Source organism: Cyrtonyx montezumae, unplaced genomic scaffold (assembly GCF_038088225.1).
Source record: "Cyrtonyx montezumae isolate F1298 unplaced genomic scaffold, pur_monq_1.0 scaffold_8, whole genome shotgun sequence".
In the NCBI taxonomy this organism is placed as follows: domain Eukaryota; kingdom Metazoa; phylum Chordata; class Aves; order Galliformes; family Odontophoridae; genus Cyrtonyx; species Cyrtonyx montezumae.
In genome coordinates this window covers 61707576-61731481 of record NW_027072089.1, presented here as the reverse complement: position 1 = coordinate 61731481, position 23906 = coordinate 61707576, and the positions used below count along the sequence as shown (strand labels likewise).

Sequence of the window (23906 nt, the reverse complement as noted above, 5' to 3'; positions counted from 1 at the left end):
AACAGTGAAAAGGCTTCGTGAAAAATACAGGACTTATCAAAAAATGGAGAAAGATGCCATTGAAAAGAAAAGGTTTTGGGTAACAACACAGAGAATAGCACTAGGTCATAAAGGGATCACATCTCTGCTGGTAAATACCTTTTGTTGTTGCGTAAGTTTACTTATGAGACTAAGTTGTCAATCCACAACATACAGAGAAACAGAGACACTAACATTTTAACTGATCATCTCTAACTTAGGTGGGTCATGTGACATACTACTTTTCTTCAGTAGTTATAATGGATGTTGTTTCAGTTTATCATCTCAAACGATGAGGCATGCCTACAAACATGCCAGCAACCAAAAAAGATTGACATAATTTTACACAGATCCTGCAAATGACTTGGATGTACTCCCTTCAATGGTGTCTTTAAAACATTTATAACATTCTATCTAATTCTGCAGTACTGCATTAGACAACAGTTGCTGTAAATCAATTCATTCTCCAGCACACCACCACCCCCCCAAAAAAAAAAAGAAAAAAAAGAAAAGAAAAAAACCCTGTCCATTTGGAAAACGCTAACAAAATTTTCTCCACCCACATCAGAGTTCAGTTTGCTCCTGTTACCAACAGCAGCTGAAAACCTGACAACATGGAATAAAGACAAACAGAATAATTAAAGGAGCAAAGAATGAATTATACCTCACTACTCGCTACATATGTTCTCTGCAGATTACTTACTGATTCAAAGCAAAATTAACAAGTCATCTGGACACGCACACATCTGCATCATTTCCAAGGATATGCTGAAGCGTGCAACTCAGTGCATCATGAGTAACGACTGCCTTCTTAGCAACAACTGACAGCATGAGGTTTCTGACTGGGTAGCAATTGAATAACGCTTTCATGCAGGTTACCTTTCTGAAAGCAGGAGGTGGGGAGGGGAAGGCTTTGTGTATTCACCTTGGCAGGCTCCCAGCATGTAGCAAGGGCTGCCAATAAAGGCACTTCTGATGCTCTATTTGCCTTAAGGTAACAACACAAATAGGGGTCAGATACACAGGGAAGAGCATTGGTGAGCTCAGATAATCCAGGACAGTCTTTTGAAACTGTACTATATCTTCACTGTTATAATCAAATTAACCAAGTGCCTACTGGGGAAAAAATGGTACAGGCTAATGAGATTGCACACTAATTGTAACAGCTCACCTGCACTCTCCCTTCAAGCTCTTTGGATTGAAGTGACATTTTTTGACAGAGAGGTGGTTTTGTTCACAGAATGGAAATATTATCAATTTGGAGCTGGAGTCTCAGCATATCTTGCTTTTCCAGTCTACGATGCAACATTTTCAGGACACAAAGCACCACAAATTTGGGAATTGCTTTCATTTCACTGGCTGGCAGGTTTGTTTAGCAGACTTTTCACCAGTCTTCTCAAAATGAATGAGATCATACTGAATCCTTACATTGACTCCTGATATTTCTATGGGCACGAGGAAGCTCTCATGCTAAAACAGGAATGGCCTGGGCAATTGAGTGAACCGAACAGCCCTGGCACGATTCTGATTTTGCACCAAGTTCTCTAGATGAATTTCTAGACTGTCCAGTCAGGAGAGCTCTCGTCACATAAAATGCAGAATGACCTTTATTTCAAAGAAGAGCCCAACAAAGCTGGTATTCAGATGTGTATTGAAATCCAAGCCCATGCAGAGCATTCTGATGGGCAATCCCCTACTGAAAACACTGGCCCAACTAAAAGAACGCAGTCACCTGCTCTCTTCTGGGGCTGGCAGAAACAGGCACAGTCTCATCTTGCCACTCAGTTATCTCCTGCACTTCTGATGGATATGGGGTTGTGTGAGGAAGACTTCACATCTGTGCCCTCCTTCCCATCTAAGGGTTCTGCACAAACACACTCTGGGCTGGCATAGAGCACATTGATTCTACCATGCTTGCAGCAGCCTCAGTCTTCTAGAGAAGCTGACAGTTAACCAAAAAAATATATACAATAAATTGTCCAAATTCCTATTCTGTGTACTCAATACTGTTTAATTTGGGAGCACATTAGGCATCATAGTGTAGTTGCTACCAGATGGTATCTAGTTGACATCACTGTAGCATCATTTAGCAGTGATGTCACAACTATTTTCAGTAATTTTAGTGTTCTCCCACTATCTTAAATCTAATGTCTTTATACTTTTCCCCCAGTGCATCTTTTTCTGCCATTAACATTCCTTTCTATTTCTTGTTTCTGACTTAGCTGAATACTGGAAGTGCTCATACATCCTTCTCCATCCACTGATGCAAGTAAATCAGTAATTTCACTGTCAGCTTTCTGACTATATCCTACTCTCTCCAGGTTTTCAAAGTTGTTCCCTATACATCAACTAACGCTCTCAAACTATATGCAGACATGGGCAGATATGGGATTTCATCTTTTCTCCTGTATTTGTTTGTAAATACCAATGTTTCACATCTGCTTTGCCTTTCAACAGGCAATAGGCTGTTGTGCAGGTTTCCTTCTTTATTTACCTGTTGAGTTTTCTGATCAAGCTCCAGCTGTTCCCTATCTAACCAACTCTTGCCCTTCAAGAAAAAAGGCAGTGCCCTACAGACAGTTCTCTACAGGACGAAAACATTTCTTCCCTCCCCATTCTGCACACAGGCAAAGCACTTCTGATGCTTCTGCAGCCCCAGGTGGACCTTCAAAAAAGACAATTAAAATTCACAGACACTTGGTATTGCCATTAGCCACAAAATTCCACAGTTACTTCCTTCTTACCAAAAAGACAGCCTGTTGAGGAATATGTCAATCTGTATATATTTTCTCTTTAGTTTTTCCATTGTTTGAATTTTATTTTCATTACTAGCTCTCTATCCCAATGTTAACAGCTCTCACTCTTTGGTTTAGAAGATATTTTCAGATGGAACTCTCAAATGTAATGTACACCAGCTACCTGCTGCATTACTGAACCATGCCTCTGCTGTACAACTCACACAGACAAACGTGTTAGGAGATCAGGAAAAATGGGGAATAGAAAGGTATTCAGAAAGAAATCAGAAGACTGAATTTTTCACCTTTCTCCTCACAAATGGACCCCTCAGGCCCACATTACACCAGTTGACTGCCTGAGCTAAACCTTTAAAACCTTCCATAGCAGACTTTATGAGCTCCCTGTACAATCTATTTCAGTGTCAAGCCATGCCTGCACTTACCTTTTCCATTTAACCTATGTTACCTTCACTGCAGTTTAGGCCTCTTATTTCTCCTCCCATCCATCACAGATTCAATAAACAAGTTATTTTTTGCTACAGAAGTCCATGTTTGTGAAAATAATTTTCACATCTTCCTCCAGTTTGAAGCACTCTGAACTCTCAGTGGTCCCTCACTCATCACATTTTCTATAGCTCCAATCATTCCTGCACTCCGTTCTGCACACTCACCCCCTGCTCCATCTCTGAGGCATTGTGCATTCGTACTGAGGCATTACATGCTTCCCATGTCCTACGGGACCAATTCTTGTGTATATACTGCAAAATGACATCTGCTTTCTCCTAAATAGCATGCAGCTCTTGACTCACATTTAGCTTCTCATCTTCAGGAACAGCACTGTTTCCTAAAGCAGCCAGGTGTCCCTCCCTCCTGAGCTGTGAAGCAGGTTGCTTAGAACTAAGAGCATTCATCCCTCCCGAGCTGCATCCTGGACCCTTCACATGCACTAAGGTCATAACCAACCCATGCAGGATTTTTCTCTCACAACAGGATGGTGTAGCAGTACCTCTCATTTTGACTATGACAGATAAAAAAAATATATATTTGCCTTTCCATACCACATTCCCAGCTACCACTCTCATTCTCCTGGAGAACACTACCACACAGACCTGCAGGTGCTCCTCACCTCTATCCCAGAGCATGCCTGTACCCTGTCCGTGTTCTCTCTCTCCTCTTGTAGGCTGTAGATGCACTCCCAACCAGCAGTCAGAGGGATCACTAAGGTGCACCTTAACGTGTATGAGTGAAGCAGACTCTCAGAAGTCTAATGAAAGCAGTGACTGCACATTAAGCTTCACCACAGCAGCTGGGGGATGAGATTTCACAGCTGTGTCAAGCCAAGCACTCACTTTTTAGTTTAGTCTCTGCATTTGGAGGAAAAATAGAAAGGAGTCTTTGGGCTTATTCCCTGCCCATGCTTCAAAAGAAGTTCAAAATGAAACAAGTGAACTTTTAGTAAAGCTTGCTTTCAACTTATTCAGAATCTCGTACACTCCCTGTGCCACGCGTTAAGTGCCACAGAAAGCATGGAAATAACTAGCACACCAGAAAGTTCTTTCTGGGCAGCACTGAAATGGGGAAAGAATGTGGTGCCCTGAGCAAGGATCATTTAACAGCCAGAGCCAGTGTGCTGAAACAGAAGATTTTGAGAGGTCTCAGCATTGCATATGAAGGGAAGCCAGACTACGGAGGGAGGACTGCTTATAAAAGAAAAAGGGCGCAGTTTCATTTTTGCACCCAAGGACCGGGACATAGAACAGCAACAAGCGTTCCTAAGTAAAGAAGGCCAGGTTGGATAGGGCCCTTGGCAGCCTGGTCTAGTAAGTGGCAACTCTGCCCATGGCAGGGGCTTGGAACTGGATAGTCTTTAAGACCCTTTCCAACCCAAGCCAGTCTATGATTCTATGATCCCTACATGCTTACCTATATGATTTTTTCCCCCTGCACCACATAACCAAGATCTCTTAGCTTACTAAAATGTAGAAAGCATACCTAAAGCTGACCCCACTGTCATACTTCCATGCTCTGCCCTGATACCAGCAGATGACAGAACTGGAGAGATGCACAGCAGCAGTCCTCATCCATTTGTAGGGACACCTCAGAAAGCCATGTATTTCTTCCACCCTGGAAGCAGATGGGCAGCCAGCAGCTTTCTCCCAGCCCAACCAGCCAGCCAGGAAGGGAGGAGGAAATGGCTATGAGAAAGCAGGTGTTGAAAAACAACAGGGAGAGCAGAAAGAGTTTCTCCTGTAGGAGATGCACCAATTCCTGCATTAGGAGAAGCTGAGCTGAGCTTTGAAGCAGGAGTAGATCCAGCTTCCAATTAATCTGCAGAGCCTGCGGCAAAGCATGTTCTAATAAAGCACCAAGGAACAAACCTCAGCTCGATACAGCCATTGTCCTCACAGACTTCACCTTATCTATAAAAAGATCATTAAAAAAATACCGCCTTGCAGAAGTGTCATGCAAAATATCCCCACTGGGGAACTGAACTTGCTTTTCTTCATTTACAAACTGTTTTAATTAATGATAACGATAGCTAATGATATTTAATCACCTGTCAAAAAAAATTCATTGTCACAGATGTCCTTGCAGATGAGAAGAATTCCAAAAGTAGTTCCAAAAGGAAGACAAAATTTTCTGAGACAGACAAAATCCCACCTCGAGCCAGTGCAGCCCTCCCCTCTCAGCTTGTGCTTGGGAAACCAGCTGGTAACACGGGGGTATTCTGGGAGCAAAGGCAAGGAGCAGGCTAACCCAGGTGACAGCTTCCCCTGCCATTTAACTCATGAAGTAACTCAGCTCTTCCAAGCTAGGCACACTCCTGCCTTTCTCATTTCACCTTCTGCAGGGAGAGTTACATGAGTAATAGCCAAACATCACAGAGCACTGAAGGAATTTTGGTGAGAAGCATCTTCCAATGTCTAGGAAAAGCTATCAGGAATACTACGTAGGATCCAAAATACCTGAAAAGCCCCAGGAAATTTGAGTACAGATACCTCTAGAGTAGAACAAACAAACAAACAAACAAATAAGACACAACAGGGAAAATAGAACTAACTGAGAGTAGACAAGAGAAGAAAATAGAGCAGTTTGTGCAAATCAGGGAAGCAGAAGCATAAGAAGATGGAGAGGAAGGGGAGGAAAGGGACCAGCAACACGTAAGCCACCTGCCGCTCACTATGCCTGGCCCCAACCACCACAGCAGGGCTTAAAAATCTACTGTAAAAGCTGAAATACTTTCAAAAAACTCTTTTAAAATAAATTAAACTGTAGAAGTGTCATGCTCCCCGAGTAATCTGATTCCACGTTTCCAATGCCCTCCAAAGAAACAGGGTCACCTGAATGTGCCATAACTTTGAAGTCTAGCATGACTGCACCTGACATCATCGCCACACAAGAGGACTCCGTTTAGGTTACAGATTTTTGTCATTCTTTTAAACACATTATCAGTATAGCCACTGAACAGGTACAGTGTATAGCAAGTAAAAAGTTTCATCAAGAGGTAAAAGTTACACAAAATCAATCACTCAGCACATACAGCAAGGTTATTCTCAGTCTTACAAGCTGTCCTATCTATGTTTCTATGCAACACTTGAGCAACTCAACAGATTTCCAGCAAAAAAATTTCATTTCATCTTAAAAGCAACTTCCAGACTATTTTTTAAGTTCAGAAATTGAAAATAAGATATATATTGAATGCAACAGTAGAATTTGAAAATGACTGATAACAAACAGAGCCCTTCTAGGCTCATAAGGAGCAACTTTTTCTACTTCTACTTTCCTAAGGTTCTAAAACTCATAGAAGTATTAAGGTTGAAAAAGACCACAAGGATCATCCAGTCCAACCCACCCCCACCATGCCCACTGACCACGTCCCTCAGTGTCACATCCACACGGCTCTTGAACACCTCCAGGGACGGGGACTCCACCACCTCCCTGTGCAGCAGTGCCACTGCCTCACCACTCTGTCTGGGAGGAAATTTCTCCTAATATCCAACCTGAACCTCCCCTGGTGCAACTTGAGACCATTACCTCTTGTCTTAAAAAAATACTGCAGGAATTGATAGCTTACAGGTGAACCATTGTGATTATAATACTAGCACAGCTTATAATGGATTTAGTGGGGAAAATAAAATACTTAGGTATCTTATTACCTGGAGTTTAAATTGCAGTAGATCAGTACTTCCTACTACTACTACTGCTGTGGCTGTTTCTTCCATTTTCTTCAGAAGGCAAGAAGCAAAGGATATTTTGTTTTATTTAAATATATATATATATAATGTATATAATCCTTTAACATATGATATTGTTATTTCAAGAATAGTAGGTTTTCCTTTTTTTTTTTCTACTTGTTCATGCTTTAATTCTGTTTTTGACACTGTAAGGTACAGGTTTTGGTACTTTAAAGTTGAAGGTCAGACTACTACTACAGAAAAAGTCAAAGAAGGGAAAACACAAACATGTTACAAACTCAGAAGACTGGAAGTACAATAAGAAATCAAAATTGAAAATCTAATTTTGATGGCAAGAGAAAACAAAACTCTCGGGGTATTTTCATTGGTTGTTTAATAGCTCAGCTTTTATCTTACTTTTTAAATTGGAAGGGTCCTCATTTTTCAGGTTTGATGACTATGGCAGCCATTATGAATGCTTCTTCTCTCAGAGAGAAATTGAATCAGATTTCTTCATAAGAAGAAATCATGCCATTTTCTTTGCATTTCCTCAATTCATATGGACATGCAACGTGTCATGGAAAATAAGATGCTACCAAATCAAAAGCAGTCCCACAGAGACAAGAAAAAGCCATTATCCCAGAAACTCAAAGCCAAGAAGTAACACCGGAGGTAAGATATCAGGCTGGTGGAACTTCCTAACTTCTTTCTGTGGCAAATCTGCTAAGACTCTACTTAAAAAGTCCCCACTCTCCCTCCCCCACCCCCCAAAAAAAAGAAATTATAAATAAAAACCATAATCTTTACTAAAGTTGGATTAAAAAAACTGGGTTAAAGAAAAAAATAAAAAACCCTTTTCCTCCAGTTCAAAACTGAAGGTTGTTATATGCTGAAAATAGGAAAGTGATCGCAGAAGACGTGCTTATGTTTTCTGTGTTATCTTACTAATACACACAGTAGTCAGTGCACAGCGAGGCCTGATTTGAGAACCTTAAAACGAAATTCATATTAACACTCATGAAATCAACTGTTTAAAAATAAGTTGTCTTGCTCTCAAGAACAGTCATGAAGCATTCATCAGTAATTAGTTAGAAGCAGAATGTTACCTGCAGAAACTTACTGTAAGTGACTCATTTAAAAGAGGAACTCCAGCTGAATCCAGCTTTTATCTGTTTTTGTGACACAGTGGCAATGAGACAAACAGCACACAGTCAGAAAGGAGGCCTATTTGGCCAGTCCCTTCCAGGTACGAGAATACATGAAAAACAAGGAGAACAATTGAGGTTGAACAAGGTCTTCCTCATTATCACACACTGCCTTACAATGACAGGAGACAAACAGGTAGATTGGTGTGGTCCACAACTTCCATTTACATTATGATACCGCTTATCTACTTTGACTGGCATTGTTTGTGCTCAGAAGCTGAATCTTCCTGCCTGGTTGGTGTCTGTGGAAAAAAGGACTGATTTTCCTGCAGGCCCTTTAGCATTCATGAGCATGGAATAGAGCACAGTGCTTTTCCAGGCATTTACAAATTGACCATAAAGTAGGGAAAAAGTATTCATTTTTTAGAGGCTCGAAATCTCCATCCTGAATGTTGCAGCACAAGTGCAGCTGAGATGCAGAGTCTTGGTAGAACACTACTTCAAAATGGCTCTCATCCTTGGCCTGCATACCTTTAACACAAGCAACCAGAATCCTGGTGGATCTGTCCCTTTTCAAAGTACAGTACAGAGTCTGAGATCAATTTCAAGAAATACAATCCCTCACTATGTCCACTAATGCTAGTTGTTCTGCAGCAGCTGTTTTGAAGACTTAGCAATGCTCATCCGGGCCTGTGAGGGCAGCACTCTCCGCAAGACTGTTTTTCTCAGTTTTCCTTTGCCAGAATAAGGCAGAGGTGCCTATCAGCAGTCTTTCCAGAGATGAGATGTGTCAAGTTAGGTGGATATGTCTTCTCCCCTCCTCCTGGAGCTAGGTAGTTGTAGCCCGCCTGCTGGATACATCAACTGGAGCGACTGGTGGAAAATCTGAAGGCAGATGCTTGCAGCACTGAGCTGTCTGCTCCCTTTCTTCAGATCTCCATCCTGCCAGCTTTGACAAATGAGAAGTGAGTGATATACTTACCTTCAATTTTTCCCTGTCCTACAGGTTCCTCAGCTCCTTGTAAATAGCGGAAGTTCCATTTTCAAAATTACTTGCAGGGTCTAAAGTTTCTCTCAGGTAGAAAAGAGATATGCCACGCTTATGCAGAATGAAAGAATGACATTTTACATCAAAAAACCATAATACATTATTTGGTTTTGTCCACAGTAAGAGAAATAAATCTTCCTTCTGGTTGATTTGCACATAGGTTCACTGACACAACATTCTGGAAGGATGTGTTGGTCCTTGTCCTTAAACATGCAAATTTCAGATTGCTAGCCTTGGAAATACATTGCAAAAGCCAATTCGTTCGTTCCGTTTGCCTGTGACTCACATCAGCTAAAGAAAAATAGCTGAAAATGGAAGTGTAAAGGAAAAGCCCGCGCTAAGACAATCTACTGAAAGTAACAGCACTTTCAGTGTTGTATTTGAGTATCGTATTTCAGTAGCCGTCGACATCCATCATTAATTTGGCCCTGAGTTATACTGGGAAAGGATTGGTTTACAGCTGTAGAAAATGCAGGAGAAACACACACACAGAGATGAACCAGCAGGTACTCTCAGCCTTGCGGCACCAAGCAATTCCCCACCACGTGGAAGAACATAGCAAGTTACACATCACACTCCAGATCAGTCCAGTTTCTCCAGTGCCTTGCACTGTACTCAAAGAATTTACCCCGCTCAGATCACTCAAGAATAGCATTTATCACCTGTAATCAGATTACAGAAGAGTTTCTAAGTGCACACTGGACTTGTAAAAAGATTTTAGACTTGCACAATGAACAGTCTTCAGAACTGGGTGGGGAAAGTTTGTACAAACAGTTCAGAGGGTGCTCCTGAGAACACGCCTCATTTGGATTCACAAAGCAATACTTCCTTCAGGCCATGAACAAGGCTTGTGGGTTTTTTTTTTTTCCTTTAAAAGCAACTTCCTGGTTCATTTACGAGGCATACAAAATTTGTTGATTTAGCTGTACCTGTGATGAACACGACACGCTCTTTTTATGTGTGTATGTGGCATTCCCTCCTAAGAAAAGACTAATTGCAATAATTCAGCACAAGGTAAACTCGGTATGTCGCCTACTAGGACATATCAAGACTCTGCATTGGGTTTGTGGATCTATGAACTACCACTGGCTTCCTGCAGTAGCATGAATCTAAAGCATATCACTGATTTATATCTTTAGAACATTCCCAGTCTTTTATTTTAAGCTAAAGGCGCCACTACATTTAACAGTAGAGTTTACCAAACATTTTCCTCATTTCTCCTCTCCTCCATCCTCTCACATAATTTGGTTTTCACCCTAAAAACATTTTGTTGTTTCCAACAAAAACAGTATTCCTAAAATCACAAGATTCATATTAGTCACTTGTCAAAAACAATGTTTTCTAAATAATAAGTGTGCTCATTTCAGGAGGGAAAAAAGTTAAGAAGCTTTCTGATTCTTGTTGATTTAGAGCAACATATCTGTGCTAGTTAGCTAACTGCAGGGGCAACCACATCCATCCTTGCTCAGGTGGTGTAAGAGACAGAGCAAGACGAGTGAAAACAAAGCAATGTCCCCTTTTCCCAACCAAATCCCTGCATATTTGTGACAAGAAACCACATCTGTTCTTACCTATCTGAATGCTTGGTGACAATGTCGGTACAAAACTGTGCAGGCAGCAAGGAGGATGTGGAATGGAGAAGTGTAAGGGGACCGCAGAGTGTGCAAGTTCCTTCTTCAGAGAAGCAATGTGACAAGCACCACACACAGAGCACAAAAGTCCCACAGGATGTTCCTCATCTATGTGCAGACCTCAGATCTCCTGCATGAGGTCTTTTAACATACAAAGACTGGTTAGGGTCTGTGCTTGAGATCCATCAGGAAGATCAGTGCACCTCAGCAATAAACCAAACTACAAATAAAAACACATGATGAGGAGGAATGCTGACAACAGACCGCACAGAATTCATGTGACAGAAACAATACTGTGCCATGAACATAGGTGTGTGAATTGTGAAGCAACACATGTTCCACCTCACTAACGTGTACTGAAAGAAAAACACCCTCGAACCAGAAAAACCTCCTTCCCCAGAGGGCATTCAGTGCAGCTGTACTGGGCTCTTGTTCCAACGGGCTCCAGCAAGAAGTTTCTATTTCTTCCTTTCTCAAATAAAACGCTGATGAAAGAGAAAGACCAGCCTTGGGAAACTGAAGGCAGCCTCTATGATCTGCGGCTTACTCTGGCACTGTCACATCCCAGTGCACAATTGCTTTATTGTTTCCCCTCTCTTGCCCCATAGACACGAGTAGCACAGACGTTATCTGCAGCAACACAGACACCACAGTGCAGCATTAGTGATCCCAGGGCAAAACAGGTACAAATCAGAGGTGAATAACATCTACGAACCCTTCCCATAAAGCTTTCAAAAATAAATAATGCAGCATAACCAAAAGAAAAAGACTGAGAATTTTTATTTGTACTTAGCACATACAGGAAAGATCAAAACAAATATTAAAAGATAGCATTTGTAAACAAATACACTTTACAAAAAGATATACACTATCAAATTTGCTCTGAAAAAAAAAATAATCATGGTTATAGCTGTTTATAAATGTATATTTATCAAAATCAAGTTTAAAAATTATTTCACTTTCAAATATCCCAAATAAAGATTTATTCATTCCAACAACTTTGGAGAGACCACAGACATAAGGCCAAATTGAACACGCAAGCGAAGATGGCACTATGATTCCAGTTAAAATAAATCGGCAAGTGATCAAAATACCAGCCAGTCTACTTGAAGAACTAAGGTTTGTAAAAGATCTATTCAACTTTTCAAATGTCTAACTTATAAAAAATAGAGCTATTTTACTGGATCATCCTCCTCTTGTCCTGTGCAAACTACAGCAGGGAATAGGCGTTAGCGGAGGGCTGGACAAGATGGCCTCCAGAGGGCCCTTCCAACCCCTGTGATTCTGTGACTGTGTGATAAGCTGTGGTCTTGAATCCACGCAGAAAAGAGCTATCAGTGCATAGCTTTAAGCAACTGTGTCGTTCGTTTTTCTAGTCGTGTTAGAAGTAACAAAACAGCAGCACCCTTTTAGCAAGGATTCATTTCTAACATTCTTGCACGTATAGCAGCAGGTATGGTTTGGGGGGATGCTGTTTATGTAATCGCTAAGTCAAAAAGCGACACGCGTACTCGATGAACTTCATTACAGTGTTCTTTCCCAGTGCTCTTTGTTTTCCAAGTTAGGCAAGCACCTCTAATTCTGCTGTAGAATAGAAAAACTAAAAGCAAAAGACACCCAAACCTATGACTACCTCAGCAGGCTCCCTTTGGTGGCGTGCCTCAAGCCATTTTGATTGCCAATGTGCAATCTAATTTCTCTTTTTTCTCCCTCCAATCTTCTATTTGCACAGCAACTAAAAGACAAAATTTCTCCAACCTCATCTATTAATTTGAGTCAAAGCAAATGAGATAATGAAATTAATTAAGGCTGGAACGGCTGACCTTCAACAGCAGGCAGAGGATCGCAGATTCCGTAAGTGTGGTAGAATGTAAATCCCCAGAAATATTTCTGTTCCTGGGACACTGAAAATTCTTACCAGCTTTCACAAAGGATTTCTCAAGATCTTTTCTTTTTACAAAGACATGGAAAATACTTTTCCCAAGAATGTCCATGAACGCTAAACAAGGATGGATGTACATAAAAAGATGTACGTAAAAAGACACACACTTCATGCACAATACGCTTGGAACATACTGCAGACAGACAGGGACCATGGAATGCAATGATCATCTAAGATGGCAGGTGAAATGAAGATGACTTTTTCAGAGAGTCGTCATGAGTTTATCTTGGTACACCATACTTTGGACTTCTCCTAAATTCTTCTGGTTTTGCTCTTGAATATATCGTAAACTGCTGTCCTCTCCACTTGTGGGTTTCCAATATGGCCTGTCATCATGATACGATGGCCTGCACCATTTGCATAGGCATTGGTTAGCGAGAGATGGAAGTAAACTTATGAGAGCTACACAGCAACATGAGTTCATCCAGCAAATGCTAAGCATGCATACATTGTGATGGACAGCTACCACAAAGGGAAGAAAATGGTCTCATAAAACTCTATTGATGCAATTGGGAATCCTTAATTCACTTCAAAAAAAGCCTTGAATTAGAGCTGAGCCATTTAAAATCTCTCTGTTTTCAAGTGTCGTGCATCAATGCTCCTGAATCCCAGAGGGATGGTGGGGCCACAGAAAGACATACACAAGTACAACAAACAAGTAAAGTAAATAATGCAAAAAGATGAATGCATGAAAAAATATCCCTTAGGACTAAAAAAAAAAATTAAGAAATACAATCCTATCAAGAATGAAAATTGCTCTTCCATAAATATTGCCATTCACACACCACTGGTGCAGTTAGTTACCCCAAAGCAGCCTGTACAATACAGACTATTCTGATAAGATGAATACCTAGAGCCTATAGGTAGTAGAGGTCTTTATGCAGGACTATGTGCTGAAGATTGCAAAAGCTTGAAAAGATTTTTTTTCCTTTTTTGTTCACTACTTACTGGTATTTAGAGATATTAACCTCAACCAGCTCTATAGTCTCTCTTGAATCATTTTGAAAAACAAAACAAAATATTCTAAAGTTCTGTAATCCCAACTGTTAATGGGAATGAATTTTCTCACAGGAGGGAACACTGTTAAATGCAAGCTAACTTCATTGAAAGGACTTTACTGTGAAAACAGATACAATTCCATATATTATATAACAAATATTTTTGTACATATATTTGTAAAAATTTTTAAATAATAAATAGCTATAAAGAAATACATACAAGCAGTAGTGCATGTTTAGTTTTACTTTAACACACAGCCCATTCTAGACTTGCAAGGCCAACAGAAAAAATGTCATGCATCTGTGTTTTGATCTCAGATTCACAGACAAATGGATTAAATCTTCTCTAATAAGGCTAACCAAGATGTTAAATGTCCAGCTCCACTACTTTGACTCCAAATTAAAATAACCTGAACCTTCCACATTAACCACACATTTAAACATTTTTACCAGACTGGAACAATAATTCTAAGCATCTTTTCTAATGAGTTTGCAGGATAACTTTTAAATATCCTTACAATCCTAGATTAAAAAATAAATAAAATGCCACTTTTCATATTTCACTGGCCTTAATCTTTGCCCAGGCAGCACAGGGTGTGAAGGGGGGAAGACTTCCTGCACACTTTACAGTACATTAGGAAGAATCTTGAACACAAAGTACAGGCAAAGTCGATTATCCAATGTAAACAGCCTTTTGTTTCCAGCAAAATTTTAATGTCTGTTTTACTGCTTTACGCACCGGGAATTTTGAGATGACAATGTGCATGCCTGTTTCTCTGCCTAATAAGTACTTGCCTTTGCCCTGCATTCTGAGATTTCAAACTCAAGCTAAACTGTCTTTTCATCCATTTTAAGCTCAACTTCATTTCCTGATCCCACCCACTCCAAGAACCAAGTCTAGCTATTTTGATGTAAGCGTACAGAAATGAAAAGGTAAAATCAATAAGAGTAAAGATTAGGGTGCTGGTATTTTTTAGTTGAGACAGTAAGTACTCGCCAAAAATCTTGAACCACCTAAAAAGGTTACTCTATATTAGGACAAAATAACAGCTGATTTTTTTAAACACATGTACATGCACAGACACATATCCACCATCAGGTGTGTCTCCACCTGTGCATTCCACCAAGATGGTTCAAGCCCAGATTGAATTTCTTCCAAATTTTATTTTCACTTCATTTCTCCCATTACTAGTTTGCCACACAGTAGCACAACAGGAATATTTTTTCTTAAATAGTTCTAAAAAATTAAAAGTTCTAAAATAGTTCCACCAATATCTGTAAAATTTCTGATATTATTCCATGTACATGTTATTTTTCCATATACATTTATGCAAAAAAAAAAAAAAGAAAAAGAAAGTTCTGTAATGCAAGAATCTACTCACTCATTTATATTTCTAACTCCTACTTGCTTTTTGCATGCAAAAAAATCATCTGATATGTCCACTAAAGCTTCATACTGACAGATTAAGAAAGAAGAAATCTTTTCTGTGAAGTGAAGGTCGCTTACCTTACATTCACAGGTGTATGTGGATGCCAGTGTGGCTGAGCAGGATGTATATTAGGATGATACTGTGGCTGTAAGTGAAAACATTAAACCTGGTTAATAAAAATCATCTAAAAACTCCTCAGTAATTTCAACTTCCTATTTTTTTCTGGAGCCATGAGGAACATGCTACATGCGAGCCCTACAATGTCCACTGTTTCAGACCTTCTTCTATACCATTTAGCACACTCCATGTCATGCCATTTAGGTCTTTTAATGATGAGTTTGCTTATTAGGACATACTCGTGGACAAATACAAAGAAAATTGCTTTTCTGTTCAAGTGACAACCTGGCACATCCAGTCCTTCTCATAGAAAACACATCAGAAAACTCAGCTTTAATCAAAGGTGGAGAGTGAGAAAGGTTATTACAGTAGATGCCTTCAGAAGGTCAACTATCTTTGGTGACAGCACTTCTCTCTTATATCCATGAAGTCTTGAAGAGAAACAGTAAAATAAAATCACTGGTGAGGCTTTTAATAAAAACAATGCATTCTCATGCACATGCTCAGTTTGAATGACAGCATGCCTTGCTTTCTCACTAGCTTGGATTACTATGGCAGATGACAACTGGGTAAGGTTTTTCCACTGAAGCTTATAAAAGAGGTTGTTTAAAAAAAGCATAGACAAAACAATCTACAACGATAAAATACACAAAAAAACCCCATCACTATAAACATTTGACCAGCAATGAACTTATTAAGCATTGTTAAAGGGGAGACAATCACAACTTTGAATTTGTGAGGGCTCCCCCAGGTTAAGATGCTGTTTTATACAAAAGTGTTGTTCACAAAGCATCCTCCCAGAGTTCACCATGTGCACAGTCCCACTGTCTTTAACCTGTAATCTCACAGGAAGGAAAGCAAAAGTGGATAGCAAATTGATTGTATTCAGCATGCAGAGCATCCAAGAAGACAAGGGAAGCAAATTAGAATAGTCCCTTCACTTTATCCTGAACTCCCAATCTAACGCAGCAAATTTCTGAACACAATCCAGTGGAAGGAAAGGGAGCAAAACAACTGTCATAACTACAGGCCAGAAAGATTGTTTGCCACTAAGTAAGAGAATTTTAAAAGTAAATACCTTCCTCAACAACATTTATGCTTACCTGGTAATTGTGGACTTCAGGAGTATTTTTAGCACTGAGGGAGAAAAAAAAATAGCTTTTATGTAATCAATAATGACAAAACCCAAAGATACACAGAAAATCTCATTTTCATCAGTACTTAAAAAAATTATAGGCCTGATTCTGTAAGTGTCCAATGGACGATATGTTCCTGTTGGAATCCTACTAAATCTACTTAAGACAATTCAGTTACAAAATTTAGGATTCTGAACAACTGGTGAGCCATTATTCTTATTTGTGCTTCACCCAGTTGCACAGCCAGAAGAGTTTATTTGCATTAACAAGTTATTACTTTTTATTAAAATATCCACGTCACAGTTTCCTATAGCTCTGGCTTCTACTCTTCAAGGAAGTATTACAGTGAAGTAAAATACATATACTTCAGGACATCAGTAGTTTATTCAAGATATAAACCACAGCAACAGGAACAAGTAATGCTAGATGAATTAGAGTAACAGCAATAAGCAGGAGAGAAATATGCTTTACTTTAATCTGATCTCAAACAGAAACACCTTAAAAATGAAAGCACTTAAAGTCTCACAGTCCGTCCCCAAGGAGACGTGGCATAATGACAGATCCCCAAGCAATCTGTCCTACACCAGAGAATTAATGTCAGCAAATCCTGATGCAGAAACGTTCTTCAGGATCCCTTTTTGCTTTACGACAGCTACTGATAGGTAGAGAGAACTCAGAGAATCACTCACCACAGTTGTGCTGCTTTCACAGGATTGTTTGCTTAAAAAAAAAAAAAAAAAAAAAACCAACACCATAAGACATGTGAAACATCAGTCATTTTACAGATATCATCACTAGGATGGTACATTTGCACAGGTACGTCAGAATCCAAGCCTCATCCTGCACCTTCTAGCAATACCATTAGTTCATAAAGTGCAAGGCAGACTTGAATTTCCCTTTGTTTCTGCAAGAGTCAAGATCCATCAAAGATGACTGCAGGAGAATACTTCTCCCAGCAGCCAGAAAGAAAGACTTTGGCCAGAGCAAGTTCTGCGTAGTCAGAGCACCACTTCTCTCAATTTACTATAGCTACTACTTCAGTAACATTGAGTCCTTTGGAAATCAGAAGCTACTTTCCATAGTGATTTTGCATCTCACAGAAATCTGACTATTCTTGAGGTTGGTAACAACCAGTGTGTTACTGCAATGAAAAAAAGCTACTAGCTAGGAATATGGGGAAGCATCAAGCAATCTTCAGCAACAAAGTCTTGGATTGTTCCTTAGACAGGCTACACAAATGGTGAAGAAGCCAGCAGAATAGCTGGGATGTATTATTTCTTTTTCCTGACACCATATTTTCAGAAAGAGCACTAAAAGACTGTTAATTGAAATAACTGAAAATCCAAGACTGCTGAAGTCAGAAAGAACTCAGTCAGAACTACAGACTTGATCAGACACTGTAGAAGTACATGCAGAGACACTGAGCTAGGACACAATCAAAAGCGGGCTACTACTAGGAAAAGTAGTAACAACCAAAAGCTGTGTGACAGAATAATCTAAACTGAGTCTTTGCACGAACTTAAATATTCTATCAGGATCTTAGGATGGAGATCATCTGGGTACAGGAGAAGTTCTGCCCAGCTGCTGTGCATAGAGAAAAAAAATCATAAGCCACGCTCTCTTCACTCCATCCCACAGATGTAAGTCATTGTATGGAAGGACTGCAGTGCAAGGCCTGATAGATCCCATTGTTACCATATGTTTAAAACAATCTCAACTTCCACTTAAGAAACCATCCACACTTATCACATAATTTACTTTCACGTATCAAACAGTACTATCTCAGAAATTCAGTATATGTCTGTAAAAGAGACAAGGAAGGGAGGTGGGGGCTTACAGCCTCTAAAGAGCATGGCTGCTTGCTTCCCCCCTTTGTACATGAGTAGGTGGAAATAGAAGTGCCCCTGTAATACCTTGGAAGGAATGTCTTGGAAGGAACATGCACTTGCCTTTAAACGTCGAGTGCCTTCGAGAAGGGTATCGCTTGCTGGGCCGCCTTTCAAACGTACTAGTTCTGCGTAACCTTGTCCCATGTGTTGCTTGATACTCTGTCCGTCCACTTAAAATACAAAAAATAAAGTTAACTGCTGTCTTTTGCTGAACGCTGTACCTCCTCCTCTGTAAAACAAATATCCTGTCGTTACTTCACTAAATACCTGAATCTGAAGCGTGATCCCAGCCTTATGAAGTCAGAGCGACTAGATTTACTGTTTGCTGGGGCTCGCAGTCTGAAGAAAGCATGATGCTCCACTGCACACTTCCACAAATGCTTGCACGTTTTGGCACTGTCTAACCGGAAAACAAATGTGTGCTCTTGCTCTCTGCCCTAAATGCAGAAACAAAAGCTCTGGAAGTTGGCATGCATGATATTAGTTACTGTCTGTGGCAAAAAATACAGCCCGATCCAACATTGTGCTGAGTCTCCCTTGTGTTCTTATCAGTTGAAGCACACTTTGTTGGATCAGGCCAAAGTAAGGGCAGAAAGTTACCTGTTCATCATCTTCTACGACTACTAGTGTTAGTTTGCTCTTTTTAAAGTCCATTTTTGTGATTTTAGGCCTAAACACATAGGAAGCAAACAGAAAATTAGTGGAAAAACTGCACTTTCTACTTTTGGACAATATATCCTACATATATGAGGGATTTGCAATCCCAGAACACCTCAGAAATTATAGTTTTTTTAATTATTATATTTATTATGATTCCCTGGAAACGTAGCATGATTTCAATAGATATTTCACATTTACCAATGGTACTTCTAACCAAGCCTATTGACCTCTGGATCTACTTTAAACTGGTAGATTCAATCTTCATTACAAAACACAGGAAAGCAGAAAGACTTCAGCATTTCAACAACAACAACAAAAGAAAAGAAAAGCAGATTACCAAAAGAATAAGCCTATTTTATTTGCTCCTTCAAAGATCAGTATGCCTGTTGGTGTCAGTCCAAGAGCATATTCACAACCATCTCTTCCCTACAAGCAAGGACAGAACCAATAATCAATATGCAATTAATAGTCAATATGCAATCTTATATACACTGCATCAAAATCTGTTGATTTTAATCTATACAATAAGGTTTGCATTTTTTATCGTTACAGAGAAGAATATGCACCTGCAGTGGGTGTAAATCAGATGGTTCTGGCAGCTGAGGGCTGCAGAGCACCTTTTGTTGGAGACCATATGCTATCTCACGCAGCTGTGATACCTGAGGAGCTCAAGCATAACACCTAAGGAGCTCTTAAATACTCACACATGTATAAGAGCAAGAAGTAGCTGCCAGAAGTAGACACAAAAGAAAAAAAAATCACAGGCATTGGATAAGGCATGTGGAAAGGGACTTGGCTGGAGAGGCATTCTTTGGAACAGTCTGACCATGCAGGAGGAGGTAATTCTGACAGCATGGCCTCTGGACATCTCAAATCATGAAAGGGACAACTCTGAGGGACTGTAGCCCCACAACGCCAGGGACAATCTTAAGGCACTTTGTGCCCACAAATAAGCCCACATCTGTGGGCACATTGCCCACAGATACCCCACAATGGACAAGGGACAGCCCTGATGGACTGAAGCTCACAAAGAACCCATCTCAGGATAGAAGCACACGCAGTCACAGAATAGTAGGGGTTGGAGGGGATTCCTAGAGATCATCTAGTCCAACCCTCTCAAGGGATGTCCTTGAGGGAATGTAAGCCTGTGGGCAACATCCGCAGCAGAGGAAAACAAGGAAGAAGCAGGAAGCAGCACAAAAAAAGCTGTTACACAGATGACCCCAACCTTGTGGCCTGCCTTGGGACAGACTGAGTATAACGTGCAGGGAAAACAAGGGGAACTGATGCTAGGAAGAAGAGAGAAAATATGCAAGACTGGAAATCAAGTCTAGGGAACAGGGAGGGAAGGTGCTCGTGTTTCTGTCAATCCTTCTTTTATTGTCTTCTTTTCTTTCTCCACAGTAACAAAACTGGTAATTAAAAGTTTGTGCTAATTGGCAGTATATTAAATTGACATTCCCAGAGTCTACACTGTTTTGCCTGAAACAGCATCTCATTTTAATTTTCTGACCTCATCACGATAAAACAAAGTACAACATGGATCTTACCTTAACTACGTGCATATCTACCCCGTACATTTCTAGCCATTTGGCTTTGTTCAAGTAGCACAGTTCAGCCTGTGCTGGGCTCTTTCCCCTAAGAACATAAGAATTATTTTATATTACACTATAATTTTTTTCTCTGTGTTAGAAATTAATTTCTTTTCCCTTGTCTTTGAACACTCCATCTTAATGACACTAAAGGGATTTCAAGGTTAGCTTATGCTTTTATCCTATTCCCTCTAAATGAAAATAAATCAGAGTGATAAAAACTTAAAAAAGGTTTACAATTGCCAATAAGCATGAGAATTCAGCTAGAAAGGATTACCAAAATGTACTGTAAATATTAAGAGGAAGAAAAAGTTTTTGCTACTACCCTGAACACAAAACTTTGTGAGTACATGCATGAAAAAACTGTTTCAGACAGTACCAAATAAAAAAGTAGTAATAATAATAAAAAAAATCAGACTGCATAAACTGTTACAAAACAATGAAAAGAAGATAAAAAAAAAAAAAAAAACCAAAACCTAACTCCACCAACCTTCTCTAAGCTAAATCTATTTCTTTCTGAGGACTGGGAGAAGGTTTCTGTTTAGTATACAGCTTCACCTCTCAAGCATAGCTACTGCTTTATGTTTGCTAAGGGGGTACTTAATCACATAGTTGACTTCGAAAGAAAGGAAAACAACCTATTGCCAGAAACCACTCCCAAACAGGTACCCTACCTGCACTCTTTCCATTTCTGGAAGATGTCAAATTCCATTGCTTCAGTCTGGTTTGGTGCAAACCGGAATTCAGACACAAGTTCTGGTGTGTGCTCTGGGTGCTCACACTCTCCCAGTTCAGCTGAAAATAATCAGTTGGAAAGTCAGAAACAAAGATCACTGTGTGTTGCCCAAGAATATGCTTCAGGCAATGTTGTAAATTATAAACAACCAAAAAAAATCTCAAAATCAAAACACATCGTAACATTTAAGAACTGCAGCCACTTCTCTGGATTTTAAAGAACTTAAAGGAAATTTAGTTTCTCTTAAATCAAAACAACACATCAACACACTACTATTTCACAAGAGGTTACTTTGAAGTCTTTTCTCACTGTACTGAGGTCATACTTTTCATTCCAAGACACTCTACAGCTTGCTTTGTTATGTTACTGTAGGAGTCCAAACAGTAAGATAATATCTAGCCTCAAGAAATCAGTGATAAAGTTTTGGTCTGTTTGCTTTAAATCATCATGATGGTGTAACATTCAGATTATTTTTAAGGAAAGTAATGCTGAATCATCAACATAACTGAAGTATCACTTTACGGTAACTTACTTAGGAACTGCTACAATTTTTTCTAGGAGCTGAACGCTTCCAAACTCTACTGAGCTCAGCAATGAGAGTAAGGGAGATGAAAGTGCTGAGCACCAAAATTACATAAGGCTGTGATAAGTTTTGCTCCTATAAACTGTAAGCTATGTAAAGATTCCAAAACAGTGCTTTGGAAGTCAGTATCTCTCTACTATTACTACTACAAGGAAAAAAGAAGGAAATGAAAGCCTTTGAAGGAAACAGTGTTATTGCTTCAGGGAAGTTTTACACATAACAGTTGCAAAAATTCATTATCAAGATTAATAAATCATTAATTCACTCTCAGCCTTCAAAAAAACTGAGCAGGTTATATTAAAACATAATAAGTTACTTTCAAAATGCAACCTGTTAACTACTGTTTTGCACAAATTTTATTGTCTTCAACGGTATTCTTCTTTGGTTAACGACAGTATTCTTAGCTATAAGTCTTCAACAGAGATATCTCTGCTCTACTGCTGTTTTACCTCAGTTGAGAGCCTATTTAACAGTTGTTGCTAAGAACTACTGGCAGTCAAAGCTCCAGAATGTAAGAAAGGAACTACAATAAACGTATCAGTAAGGAGGACTTCAGGGGAAAAACAACAACAACCACCAGCCAGTAAAAGCCAGTCTGGCTCTGGAGGTCCTGGTGGACTTCAATGAGTGAACAGTATGCTGACATAGTAAAGAAAGTCAACAACATCCTGGGTTGCACCAGCATCACCAGCAGAGATAAGGGAGTGATTATCAAACTTTACTCAGCATTTATCAGGCCACACCTAGAACACTGTGCACTATTTTGGTCCCCACTATATAAAAAATTGGTAGACAGGCTAGAGAAGGTCTAAAGGACAACGACTAAGACGATCAAAGAACTGGAAAGCCTGCCATATGAGCAAAGTCTGGGGGAACTGAGTTTGCCTGGAGAAAAGAAGGCTCATGGAAGACCTTATCGCTATGTTCCAGCATTTAAAGGGCAGTTACAAAAAAGACAGACTTCCTTTTTTATAAGAAGCCAAATGGAGAAGGCAAGGGGAACAGGTACAAGTTGTATGCCAGACATTTTTCACTTTGAGAACAATCAATCTTTGGAATAACCTCCCACAGATGTGGTGGATTCTCCAGCACTTGAAACTTTTAAGGTTCAGATACACAAAGTAGTAGACAGTCTTATCCAGCCCTGCTTGTACCCTGATGATCTCAGAGGGCCCTTCCAACTTGGGTTTCTCTAAGACCCAAAGGGTTGCATCAGCTCCTGACACAGGGGAAGGGCAGAGGAAGAAGTGGAAGCACAGGGTCAGTATGAGGATGCTCTCAGTGACCTTCCTGTAGGAATTAATTTCCTTGAATGCCTGGCTCATCAGCACAAGTATTTTTCAAAACAAAAGCAGTGCAGTGAGTGCTTTTGGACAACAACATGCTTTAGCATGCCCCCTCCTCTGCTTCTTTTTTGGGGGGTGGGGCATGGAAGGCAGTTACATTGCCTGCTTATATTCATTACCCCTGTTCTTAAATAACTGCACAAATCAAGGGCCACTTTTAAAAGGAAGATTTCTAGCAGTTTTTGAAAAGTGCAAAAACCTATCTATCTGCAAATACATTGCTAATTCTTTAGTACAGAGAGAAAAGAAGCTTGCAGTACCCCCACCAAGAGGTCTTATGCAGGTCTTTCAATTTTAAACTGAAAATAGGAGGTGTGAGAAAACGCATTCCTCGGAGTTTATTTAGTACTTCCTAAAGTAGACGTAGTTAAACACAAAAACTGTTCATGACTAATGAGATAGTTAGAAACTTATTCTACCAATGATGATTCAAGTTGCTTTGATTATAATTGCTATGTGGATAGCCATTAAGTGGAGCATGTGAGTTGAATGATGATGCATGAGTGAAGCAACTGCTTTACAAGTTATGCTATACTGCAAACTGACATTGTCTTCAGAGAATTCCTTCCCAGGACAGGCAACAAAAAAAACTTATGTTTGAAAGATGATTCATACAAAAAACAGCAGCCTATGTAATTGTTGTTTGAAACAAAGAAAGAACGAATGTAACAGAACAATGTCCTCTATAAAGAAAACATAATGAAGTTTAAAGCTGTCCCATAAAG

General features: G+C 39.7%; 1 protein-coding gene across 3 annotated transcripts in view; it reads right to left on the bottom strand.

Annotated features, from left to right (window-relative positions):
- The window catches only part of EPB41L4B (erythrocyte membrane protein band 4.1 like 4B), a 164410-nt gene that overhangs the window by 67751 nt on the left and 72753 nt on the right, over positions 1 to 23906 (bottom strand). For 2 of the 3 annotated variants that reach the window (XM_065752645.1, XM_065752647.1), the window contains 9 exons: positions 21191 to 21311; positions 20475 to 20562; positions 19262 to 19350; positions 18865 to 18934; positions 18532 to 18701; positions 18325 to 18434; positions 17065 to 17095; positions 16343 to 16376; positions 15200 to 15267 (listed from right to left, as the gene is read on the bottom strand). In XM_065752645.1, coding sequence (XP_065608717.1) covers positions 15200 to 15267; positions 16343 to 16376; positions 17065 to 17095; positions 18325 to 18434; positions 18532 to 18701; positions 18865 to 18934; positions 19262 to 19350; positions 20475 to 20562; positions 21191 to 21311 — 781 coding nt within the window. Of the gene's footprint in view, positions 1 to 11824; positions 13042 to 15199; positions 15268 to 16342; positions 16377 to 17064; positions 17096 to 18324; positions 18435 to 18531; positions 18702 to 18864; positions 18935 to 19261; positions 19351 to 20474; positions 20563 to 21190; positions 21312 to 23906 lie in introns of those variants that run through there. The other variant, XM_065752648.1, reaches the window with a different exon arrangement.